Consider the following 12,898-nt stretch of genomic DNA (forward strand, 5'->3'; position numbering starts at 1 on the left):
CACCTCTATCTGCCCAGTACGATTGAAGTTTTCCGTCAATAGCGGATTTCTCTGGCCACCCCGTTTCACAGAATTGTACAAGTTGTTTGCAAATCGAATCATTTCGATATTCAGACTTTATTTGTTCAAGTCGGGTATTTGATGCAGGCAAATTGCTAACTACGAAATCAACATAGGCGTTAGTTTCAGCCTGAAATTCTCTGTCACTCTCAGAGTGATAACTTAAAGGTGCTCTGGATAGAGCATCAGCAGTTAATAGATTTTTGCCAGCAACATGAACTATACAAAAGTTGAATCTCATCAAACGCATTCTAAAGCGTTGAATTCTAGGGGGTAAATCTCCCAAGATTTTTGTGCTCATTAGTGGTACTAATGGCTTATGGTCAGTTTCAAGTTTGAATTGTGACCCAATTAAATAGCTACTGAAGCGTTCACAAGCCCAAGTGATTGCAAGGGCCTCTTTTTCTATTTGAGCATAGCGTTGCTCAGTTTCTGACATACCTCGTGATGCGAACGCCACCGGTCTCAGAGTGCTTCCGTGCTTCTGCCGTAGCACAGCACCTAGTCCAAATGAAGATGCATCTGCAGATACAACTATTTCTCTATTTGGATCATAGTGTGCTAAAGTTGGTGAAGATATCATTTCTTGCTTGATATCTCTAAAAGCTTGTTCTTGATCTGGACCCCAAGTCCACGAGTTTTTACCTTTCAAAAGCTCACGTAATGGTTTTGATTTTTCTGCCAAATTTGGACTAAATTTGCCAAGCTGATTTGCCATACCGAGAAATCGTTGTATATCTGTTACGCATTTCGGTGTTTCCATTTCCGTTATAGCTTTGGCTTTTTCTGGATCAGGTCGGCAACCATTTTCGTCAACAACATGCCCAAGAAACCTTATTGATGGTCTCGAAAATTCACACTTTTCAGCGTTCAAAGTGACGCCGGCCTTTTGAATTGATTTCATTACCATTTCTAGTCTTTCGTCATGCTGTTTCTGCGTTTCCCCAAAGACAAGAACATCGTCCATGTGACAGAGTGTTCCGTCAAGTCGCTCCAGCATTTCTGACATCCTTTTCTGAAAAAATTCAGGCGCAGAACTGATTCCGAATGGAAGGCGATTAAAATAAAACCTTCCAAAAGGAGTAATGAAAGTTGTAAGGCGGCGTGAATCTTCTGACAGGTTTATCTGCCAAAAGCCTGAGTTTGCATCAAGTTTGGTGAAAAACTTTGCACCTGCTAGTTTTGCAAGGGATTCTTCAACTGATGGTAGTGGGTGGTTTTCTCTTTTAACCGATTCATTCAGTTTTGTTAGATCCACGCAAATTCGTACCGTACCGTTTGGTTTCGGAACAACAACCATTGCCGCGCACCACTCAGTGGGCTCATCTACTTTTGAAATAACACCTATTTTTTCCATTCTATCCAACTCCTCTTGAACTTTATTCAATAAAGGGATAGGAACCTATCTTGGGGTAGATAAGGCATAAGGTTTGGCATTTTTGTCCGGAGTTATGTTATAGAATCATTTTGTTTTCCCTAGACCTTTAAACAAATTTGGAAATTTCTCGCGATAATCCCTATCTAAATGTATGGATTTATCGTGAATTTTGCTTGCATTTTGTGAGTTTTTATCTGAGGCATTTACTGAGGATATATTTACCTGTTCAATTATCTTGAGAGCCTGAATCGCGGGCCTGCCCAAGAGTGCCTGATTCAGTCCCTTTACAACAAATATGTCTTGTACACTGAATGCATCGTTTGATTCAAGTCCACATGTGAATTTTCCAAGCACTTTAAGTTCAAAGTTTCCAGGTCCATACAGTTTTTGATCAGACTTTGATAGTTTTTGGTCTCCAATTTTTCTTAAATCTCTCTCAGGAATTACAGTCACATCAGCTCCAGTATCAATCTTGAATACAAGTGAAGTGTTGTTTAATCTCACACGCGTTATCCACGGCTGACCCTTCTTCGTGCTAATAGTCCCTAGAAATCCAGATTCCTCTCTAGATTCTATTGTGCGAACTGTTGACTTTGACAAACAGCATTTTGCATAGTGTCCTCTTTTCTTACACTTGTAGCATTCTGCTTCTTTTGCTGGACATTGGTCTCGAGAATGATTAATTTTCTTTCCACATCTCATGCATCCTTTTCTGCTGACATTATTTTGCTGAACATTTGGGATTTTATGTTTCTGTTTCCCATATTTCAGTGAAGACGATATTACTGCATCCATTTCAGACATTTGTTCTCCACTTGCTCGTATCGTTGTTTGTTGCTTTTTCACAGCTTCATTTTGTCGAGCTTGACTAACGGCTGACTCTAGAGTTAGATTTGCATCTAACTGCAATTTTTCTGACAGCTTTGAATCTCGCAGTCCAACTACAAGTCGATCTCTGATGATTTCATCATGTAGTGGCCCGAAATTACAATTATCTGCTAACACATAGATAGCTGTAACAAAACTGTCCACTGTTTCTCCCTCCTCCTGTTTTCTTTGATTAAATTTTGCCCTTTCAAAAATTACATTCCTCTTTGGAATGAAATATAGCATGAATCTATCTGTCACGGGCTTCCACTTCTTTTGATTTTCCTCTGTCAGGTTGAACGAAGACAAAATGTCATCAGCCTCACTTCCCATGGAATAAATCAAGGTATTCACTTGAATTTCTTCCTCTTTTTCACTAAGTCCAGATGCTTGCCGAAAGCGTTCAAAGCGCTGAAACCACTTTTCCCAAGTTTCAGGTCTCGAAAAGTCAAATTTGTCCGGATTTGTAAATTGAAATGAAGCCATTTTCAACTCTGATAATTTCGATCCTGTGTTTTTACCGCTGCCACCATGTAATGTTATTTGTTATTGAAGAATAACTGCAGAAGGCGTTCTATAGTATTTATTATATACAAGACATCAATACAGCTTGGAAGGGGAGTAAAGTCTGCCCTGAGTGTCTATTTCCCATGGAACTTAAACCCTAGTGAATGTATAACATAAACCAGCTGTTGGTGTGTATCAGTTCTAGTGCAGTGTGGAATGTCTGATTACTTTTACTGTCAAGTGATGTTTCAAAGCTAATTAGATTAAGGCTTACACTACACTATAAACATCATTACCGGAACCAGACTCGTCATGAAAACAAAAAGCAGTGATGTAATACACTGATTTTTTGCATAATAAAAGATATTTAAACAGAATAACAAATAACTTCATCAGAAAAAGCACTTTATTAAACATTATTATTGATGTGATTGTAAAATAAGGATTCAGTCATTAAACAGCCGAGTTCCCTAATGCTGCCCCTCCCCCCCCACCATGGTTTTCTTGATGTCAAAGTGAATTTTTCAATTTTTTGGAGGTCCCTCGGTAACCCGTGCCCTCACTTATAGTGTGGTCTATGTTTGTGTTCTATGTTTATGTCTATGTTTGTGGACCCCATTGTGCACGAGTTATCAAGGGAGAGGTGTACTATGTATAAAGAAAAGTACTTTGAACAGGATTAAAAATGTCAATTGATTATGTTTGGATTACTCAAGATCTCAAGTGTCATAAAACTTCATGAGTTTAACTTGACATGTATTTACTTTTAACATATTTACCTCCTGTTTTACCCAGGCTGTACAAAGCATGCAATGCCGCATTCTATAATCAACAACTTAAAAGATATATGTAGGATTGTTGGTTGGTTCATCTGATGAGTTTACATGTAATACAGTGTGACCCTGCTATAGCACGCTCCATTGTAACATGAATTTAAATATAACATGGTTGTGGTGTGGCTCCCAAAATTTCATATACATGTATTTTTCTTGTACACAAAAAGTTCTTTCTTAAAAGTACGAAAAAAACATAAAAACTGTATTATCATTTTGAGGAAGAGATCAAGTATGAATAATGCAAGACGTTCGTGGCGTGGCTCCTGAAATTTTGTTATGTATTTTTCTTGTACATGAAAAATTATTTTTTTCTTCTTAAAAGTACGAACAATAATGCATAAAAAGTTTATTCTTTGATCGTGTAGGTCTTTGCCAGTGTCATAATTTAGATTGTTTTTCCTTATTGGCGGCAAAACATACCATGTGGCATTTTTTTTTTTATTGGTGACATTGTTGGCTGTTTAAACTTTTATATACAATGATTGGTTTGGAGTGCAGAAATTCAGAGGCCCCATGAAAGGAAGCCTCAAACTGGATTTAAATGCACTGAAATTTATCTATTGTTACACAAACTAATTCTTTGTCCATATTGACAAACCATCTTAACAGTGCATTGTTATATCATAATCCGCTTATTTTGACATCTAGCATGAGTACTGTTTGTTGTGAAATATCCGCTTTTTTGTTGTTGACATTTCTGGTAACGGAGATCAACCGGATGAGGTATTATCACATAATCTATCTTTCATCAGATTTTTGGTTGCTTGCTAGTAATTAATAAATTTACAAAGACTGACATTTGTATGTGGATGGTAAGTAAAATTCCTCTTGTTTTCACTTAGATATAAACCCTTTAGAACTCACATTTTCTGTAATAATCCCTGTCATCAAACCAGAACACCTGTGTCTCTATCGTCCATTGACCCTTTCTTAATTTTCAGATGCATGCATGGAAGGCAGTATCATGCTGCTACCATAAATATAAAAAAAAATTTAAAAAAATAAAATAAAAACTACATCTTACTTATTGGTTTATTCAATAGGTATGGAGGGACAGTAACTAGAATAGTCCAAATGATGGCCAATTCCTTTTGTAAAAATGTACACAGATAAAATAGTTTGCAGAAATTTCAAAGAAAACAGATTACCTTTGAAGCACTGATTGCTATGAAAACATACTCAGCAGATGGAGAAAAAAAATCAGTCTCAATCATGCAATACAATTATTTGATTCTGCCACCGCAATAAAAAATGGGCATTTGTTTGGTTCTCCAAAGCTGTTCTTTAGCGGTGACTTAATGCATGCACCCTTCATCAAAGAAAGCCGACTACAATCTTTAAAAAAAAACAAAGACATTTCATCAAAGGAAGTCAGTACCAAACTTAAATGAAAGTGATGGAATCTGATGGATTTTTGCATTTTCCAACGTGACTGGAACACGTTAACTGTGCCATCAAAGTTTTCTTTTTGTAGGGAAAGAGTTTATGCTTACAAATGCTACCAACGATGGCTTAAAATGCAAGCTAACTTTTACCGACTTGGGACATACTGAAAAGTAAATGTGCTTCATCATTCGTTACATGATTGTGCTATATTTTTCCACTAAATTCAGACCAACATGACCTGTGACAAAATTATTGAATATTTTAAAGCTGTGTGTGCGCACATTTTCAATGGAATCAATTGTATTGTGGATTCAATGTGTATGATGAGGTTCACAGGTAAGTACACGGTGTTGATACTATTCGTGCTATACATTATACATGTATATATAAACAGTAATCACATAAATGTACCAATTCGTGGTTCTCTAAATAAAGTAAACTATTATAGATGTCTTCTCTGTTTTCACTACAGGTGTATTTCTCATTTAATATGCATCGATTTAAGATGGTAACTGTGCCAATGAAGCACATATTTTACAGCCCGCATTTATTACCTACCCACCTCCCTGCAATTTTTTTTGGGTACATGCATAATTTTATCCAGCTAACTGACCTGGTTGCTTATAACATGGTTCAGTCTATAATGCAGTCGGGTTCTATGGCTCCCAACTGCCGTGTTATAGCGGGGTCACACTGTATTACATAATGGACAGATGAAAGTGATGAAAATGTGAAACCACTAAAATATTTTCACTAGGAGATAACTTTTGTATGTATTATTTCAGTTAATGCAGATAAACATTTTGTAGATAACATTGTTTCAATCTACATGACAATTTACTGCATTATCAGTTACCTGTAGTTTCTCTAGTGCATACACGTACATCATCATATCATCATCTTGGCAAGTCAGTGGAAATGGCTACTGTATGCAAGCCTTTGCGGTGGAATGGGTATCTATGGTAGATAGATTATATTTACAGTACAACAAATGTCCTCCATTTTGGCATGTTTTTTTAAAGTTTTATCTAAGTGAAATTTCCTCTTGTTCATTTCATTTCCCCCTTGTTCACTTCATTTCCCCCTTGTTTAGTTTGCAAGGTGAACACGTATCTATCAATAATGCCTTGTAAATCACACTAAATGGCTAAACCATATTTTTGCCAAGGCAAAATCAATTTAAAATTGCATTGATTGTTATCAATGTGGCTTCTTATTTTTCACAGCTTTAAACAGGTATTGCTTGTAAAATTTTGTTTACTCCATACTGGATGTGGAAGAGGTGTTGGCTTCAGAGGTATTTGATAATAAATAGATCATAAGAATGTAAGAAAAGAACAATAATGCATGAAAATATAACATACTGCATTTCTCAGTCCATATTATAAGTTAAAAATTTGTTATAACACAATCAACATAAAACATTTGCATTCAGAAGTCTATGTTTCTTTTGAAACATTGGTGCTAAATTCTAAAAACATCAAGGCTCAATACCTTCCTGACTGGTTATTGTTAACAAGCATAGCAGACTTCAAAGTAAAAATGTCACTAAATCTCAGCTGGAGCTTGATGATAGAGTCATAACAAAAGTGTTGAAGACATTACCTTTTCATAAACTTGTTTATCACATGAACAACCACTGATAGAGAAGACCAGACAATGTGTAGATGAATCAGGTATAATAAACCAATTAACTTAATCTCAAATTAATAGCCATATTCTCAGTCAGCTGATTGCATACTGTAACATTTAGGCATTCATCAAGGCCATTACACCTTTTCCTAATTTAAGTTAAATGGTTAGTCTTCTAATTGGGAAAATAAATAATAATTATATTTACTTTTATACATATTTGATTTCTAAAACCTAACAGTTTGTATACATATTTACATATTTACCTGACAGTTTGTATACATATTTACCTATCAGTTTGTTTACATATTTACAGCACTCTGTGAGATACAACCAGGTTACTGCAATAATAGAGGAGACTGTACACCAAGTGGACAGTCTGCTACATGTGACTGCAAGAGTGGCTACACAGGGTCGAGATGTGAGACCAGGGCAGGTTTGTACTAATGTCTGTAAGAGCTCCGTAGGTCAGTCAGTATGAAACATTGGTGGGTGGGTGTGTGATTTAGAATTCTAATGTAGCTTTAACAATTTTGGTTATCTGCAGTGTGGCAGTTTATAGTGATGTCTAGCACTGGGACATCATGTCCCACCCAGTTACATTATCCTGACACCAGGCTGTCCAGTTCTAATACTGTCCTCTTAATGCTGAGTGGGAAGCGAGGCAGCTGCTTAGAGCCATTTTTTAAAGTCTTAGGTTTGTCTTGGCGGGGGGCTGACCCACGACCTCCTGCATTCGAGGCAGATGCTCTAACCACTTAGGCCACTGGGGCAGTTGAAACTTTGGGAGCTATGAAATATAAGTACTAATGGGAATCTGTGATAATAATAAGAACCAAAGCATAAAAAACCCACCAGAATACATAAGTTGGTTTTAATAAAATGGATGAATACATGTATGTGTTTCAGCTAAAATAAAAAAATGGCAAGTGTTGATATATGGCACAGAATATATAATATTCTTGTAAAAAGACACTTAATTCCACCTGATTGAATAAGGAAACAAACATAGCATTTTTCAACTTGAAAATATGTCATACAACAGTTTTTAATTAATATGATATGTGTTTCTAAATGAGTGGAAATGCCATTGGATACAAGTGTTAAGCTGAAGATAGTGAGAATTATAGTATTCTCACACTGTCCTGTTTGTTTGTATCCTGCTACTGGTTTTAAAAACAGATGGCATCAAGAATATAAAAAAACTAAATAAATTCATTCATTGATTTATTAGTTCTAACCTGATTGCTGCCAGGGGTCCCAAACACTGAACTTGTTGGCATTTCAAATCAGATAGGAGTTTCTTTAGCAACACAGTCACCATATTTACTTTAGCCAGTATATCTTTTCAAGCAACAGATGCAGACAAATGTCTTACTAAAATAGACTATTCTAGAAACCAAAAATAGACAGTGAACAGTCTGTATGCTTGCTTACATCAAGACACCAATAATTCTGCATCACCTCTTGTGACAGTCAGATTAGAAATGAATGAAATGACTAAATTTTGTGCATATTTTATATTTTTGATGCTTTCCATTTTAATAATCAGTATGGAGGGTACAAGTAAACAAGAGCATGTGCAAATGCCAATAAACCAAAGAAAAATATATGGAGTAAGCACTGATTAGACAGTTTGAGGATGCAAGGAGAGAAAAAGGGAATGAAGAAGGAATGTTTATTACACACTAAATATGACTTGTGGATACATTCATCCACATGTCAGATTAATTGGGGAATAAAGCTTGCTTACTTGTTAATACCACATCAATAAAGCTTGCTTACTTGTTAATACCACATCAATAAAGCTTGCTTACTTGTTAATACCACATCAATTACTGTATTTAAATGTAAGTGTTTTTCCAAAGATTTCCAAAGCTTACATTCTTGATGTAAATCTTGAATATAACAGTTGAAAACATTTTTATGGCTGCAAGAATCATAAACACAAATATGAGAAACTGTCCTTTTCTTTATTTATGGTAGCAACATATAAAGATCTGGTCTTCCATTATCAACTTGTTTCCAGCGAAATTATCATCTTCTTTTCCTGCCAAATCATCAAGTTTTTTGCTATTTCAAAGACTGTTATAGCTGTTGCATTATAGTTAACTTTGCACTTTTCAGTTTCAGCCTACAAAAGATAATGACAAGGTTTTGGTTTGCATGAAACAAAATGCCATAAACATGGATAAATATTATGTATGATCTGGGATGGGTAAACTTTGTACATTTGTGTAACTTTGTAGCATGGGAAGGTATCATATATACTTGCTCATAAGTAAAGTAAAATTGCAAGTAACAAAGATCCTGGTCTTCCATAGCATAATGCACCTGCAGATCAGGGTATATCTTGATTGTTCAACTGATTACTCCTAAGAAACTGCACAGACCCAGTTCTGCCGGCACATTATGTAATGCAGATCTAAGTCGGTGCATTTTGCAGTTGGACTTATAAGTTAGTATATATGGTACATATGACATTTTATTTAGAAGTAGATCACTAACCAACATAGGATTCAGGTATAGACAAAGAAACTGGCAGAACACTCTCATGTTACCAAAAATCACCATCTATCCATTATTTTGTCATATTATGGCACTGTGTCCTTTATAATAAGCATTATCCACAATTGGGTCATCGTTACTGAACAGTAGAAAAGTAAAATATTTTGTCATTGAACAGCATTCCAGAGCAGTTGGGTCTTTTTTTTTTTAGTAAACAGTCATATGTACATCATACTGGTTGAATATTCCTGGATTAAAAAGCAATCCAGCTTTTATACTAAACAGCCTTATGTACATCATACTGGTGGAATATTGAAAAGCAATCCAGGTTTTATACTAAACAGTCTTATGTACATCATACTTTTGAAATATTGAAAAGCAATCCAGGTTTTATACTAAACAGCCTTATGTACATCATACTGGTGGAATATTGAAAAGCAATCCAGGTTTTATACTAAACAGTCTTATGTACATCATACTTTTGAAATATTGAAAAGCAATCCAGGTTTTATACTAAACAGTCTTATGTACATCATACTGGTGGAATATTGAAAAGCAATCCAGGTTTTATACTAAACAGTCTTATGTACATCATACTGGTGGAATATTGAAAAGCAATCCAGCTTTTATACTAAACAGTCTTATGTACATCATACTGGTGGAATATTGAAAAGCAATCCAGCTTTTATACTAAACAGCCCTATGTACATCATACTTTTGAAATATTGAAAAGCAATGCAGCTTTTATACTAAACAGTCTTATATGCATCATACTGGTGGAATATTGAAAAGCAATCCAGCTTTTATACTAAACAGTCTTATATGCATTTTACAGAACATCCTTATGCTAGTTCAATATCCAGTGTGTTAAGCTACATAGCTGCATAGAAAGCTATATAGGAATTTTGATGAATGAAAATAAAAGTTTCTTGTAAAGAAAAAGTTTCACGATGGCAGAACACCCTTATACTAGCAAGGGTCCTAAACAGAATCAATGATTGCTCTTTGTAACAAAAATTAAGCCATTTCAGTAGTTTTGATGATCAGTGTGGCTCCTTGGATGGTACAGGAATCATTGCAACATCCATGCTTTTAGCTGTTTTAAAAGTTGTAGAGCACCCTCAATGCATTTTGTGTGGATCAGATGGATTTCATTGGGTCACTTTGGTCAATAAGCTGTAGGTCCATGTTGTCCAGGTTTGAAAATTCCCAAGACCTAGAGGAAAAACAGCAGCTTTAGCTCAGCAAGCCATAGGGGCCATAATGATCTTCTGGTATAGTTCTGCATCAAGCATGCATGGTCCATCAACAATTGACATTTTGAACTTGTCAAAAACCACTTAACCAGTTTCAGCCAATCTTAAAGGTCATTCAAATATTTTTTACAAAATGATGCCAATAAAATATTTTTTCAGAATGATGCCAATCTGCTCTCAGGTAAATTTACCATTGCTGAAAATAGAAAACCTTCAAAAGAAATCTTCTTAAAAACTGTGAAATTGAATTTGGCATCAAATATATCTCTTATAACCAAGAATAAAAAATAAAAACTTTAACTGACTTGTCCAAAACAGCATAATAGAATCTAACCAAACTTGACAGAAGGCATCCTGGCATGAAGACCTTTCAAATTTTGTTCAAATAGTGTTAATATACCATTAAATGTGGCAATCATTGATAAGGTCATTTCGGAACTGCTGAGCAGAATTTGACCAAATCTGACTTACAAGCTTCCCTTATTAAGGGCTTTCAGATTTGTGTAGTGATCTCAGTTGCTCTTAGATTTGGCAACAATTAATGGCAAAATGAAAATATTTTTAATCAACTTTTTCTCAAAACCCGCTGAGCTGAATTGAGAAAACATTTAGACATGATGGACTTGTAAGTTTGTACAAATAATAACAATCTAATATCAAATATGACAGCTGCTACTAACATTACCAAGTTAGAACATCCTTAAACAAAACTTCTTCAAAAAAATCATTTAACAGAATTGTAACAAATCTGACAATGTCCTTGAATGCCCTTCAGATTTATACAGAACTTTACCAAATTTGACAATGCTCTTGAATGCCCTTCAGATATTTTGAACTTTACCAAATTTGACAATGTCCTTGAATGCCTTTCAGATTTATGCAGATGATGCCATTTCATCATCATATATGATTGATATTACTAAAAGTATAAAAATATTTACACAACTTGATTTCAGAAACATAATGAATAATTTTGACATGTGTCCTGCCACATGGGACTTTCAGTGTTGGAGGATTTATGCTGAGGTGCAGTCTGATACATGGATGATGATACAAAAACTAGAAAACCCTTGAAACAGTTGTTTTTATAACATCTGCATTCATATTGATTCAGATTTCTTGGTCAACTGCTTTTGCTTCATATATTAGGTGTACTGAGACTATGACAGGTTTAACCCTTAAATCTCAGGCTACTTTAGATACTAGGTCTATCACAGCATTTACCCTTTAAATCTCAGGCTACTTTGGGTACTAGGTCTATCACAGAACCCTTTAAATCTCAGGCTACTTTGGGTACTAGGTCTATCACAGAACCCTTTAAATCTCAGGCTACTTTGGGTACTAGGTCTATCACAGCATTTACCCTTTAAATCTCAGGCTACTTTGGGTAATAGGTCTATCACAGCATTTACCCTTTAAATCTCAGGCTACTTTGGGTACTAGGTCTATCACAGCATTTACCCTTTAAATCTCAGGCTACTTTGGCTACTAGGTCTATCACAGCATTTACCCTTTAAATCTCAGGCTACTTTGGCTACTAGGTCTATCACAGAACCCTTTAAATCTCAGGCTACTTTGGGTACTAGGTCTATCACAGTATCTACACTTTAAATCTCAGGCTACTTTGGGTACTAGGTCTATCACAGAACCCTTTAAATCTCAGGCTACTTTGGGTACTAGGTCTATCACAGCATTTACCCTTTAAATCTCAGGCTACTTTGGGTACTAGGTCTATCACAGCATTTACCCTTTAAATCTCAGGCTACTTTGGGTACTAGGTCTATCACAGCATTTACCCTTTAAATCTCAGGCTACTTTGGCTACTAGGTCTATCACAGCATTTACCCTTTAAATCTCAGGCTACTTTGGCTACTAGGTCTATCACAGAACCCTTTAAATCTCAGGCTACTTTGGGTACTAGGTCTATCACAGTATTTACACTTTAAATCTCAGGCTACTTTGGGTACTAGGTCTATCAAAGCATTTACCCTTTAAATCTCAGGCTACTTTGGCTACTAGGTCTATCACAGAACCCTTTAAATCTCAGGCTACTTTGGGTACTAGGTCTATCACAGTATTTACACTTTAAATCTCAGGCTACTTTGGGTACTAGGTCTATCACAGCATTTACCCTTTAAATCTCAGGCTACTTTGGCTACTAGGTCTATCACAGAACCCTTTAAATCTCAGGCTACTTTGGCTACTAGGTCTATCACAGAACCCTTTAAATCTCAGGCTACTTTGGGTACTAGGTCTATCACAGTATTTACACTTTAAATCTCAGGCTACTTCGGGTAATAGGTCTATCACAGCATTTACCCTTTAAATCTCAGGCTACTTTGGCTACTAGGTCTATCACAGAACCCTTTAAATCTCAGGCTACTTTGGCTACTAGGTCTATCACAGAACCCTTTAAATCTCAGGCTACTTTGGGTACCAGGTCTATCACAGCATTTACCCTTTAAATC

General features: G+C 35.7%; 1 protein-coding gene across 1 annotated transcript in view; it reads left to right on the forward strand.

Moving 5' to 3' along the window:
- LOC149806280 (uncharacterized) overlaps window positions 1-12,898 on the forward strand; it is a 386,203-nt gene that overhangs the window by 347,649 nt on the left and 25,656 nt on the right. The window contains exon 52 of the mRNA XM_089935557.1: window positions 6,983-7,102. Coding sequence (XP_089791683.1) covers window positions 6,983-7,102 — 120 coding nt within the window. The remainder of the gene's footprint in view (window positions 1-6,982; window positions 7,103-12,898) is intronic.

This window comes from Sinohyriopsis cumingii, chromosome 2 (genome assembly GCF_028554795.1).
Source record: "Sinohyriopsis cumingii isolate HCF-2022 chromosome 2, ASM2855479v2, whole genome shotgun sequence".
NCBI classification, from domain to species: domain Eukaryota; kingdom Metazoa; phylum Mollusca; class Bivalvia; order Unionida; family Unionidae; genus Sinohyriopsis; species Sinohyriopsis cumingii.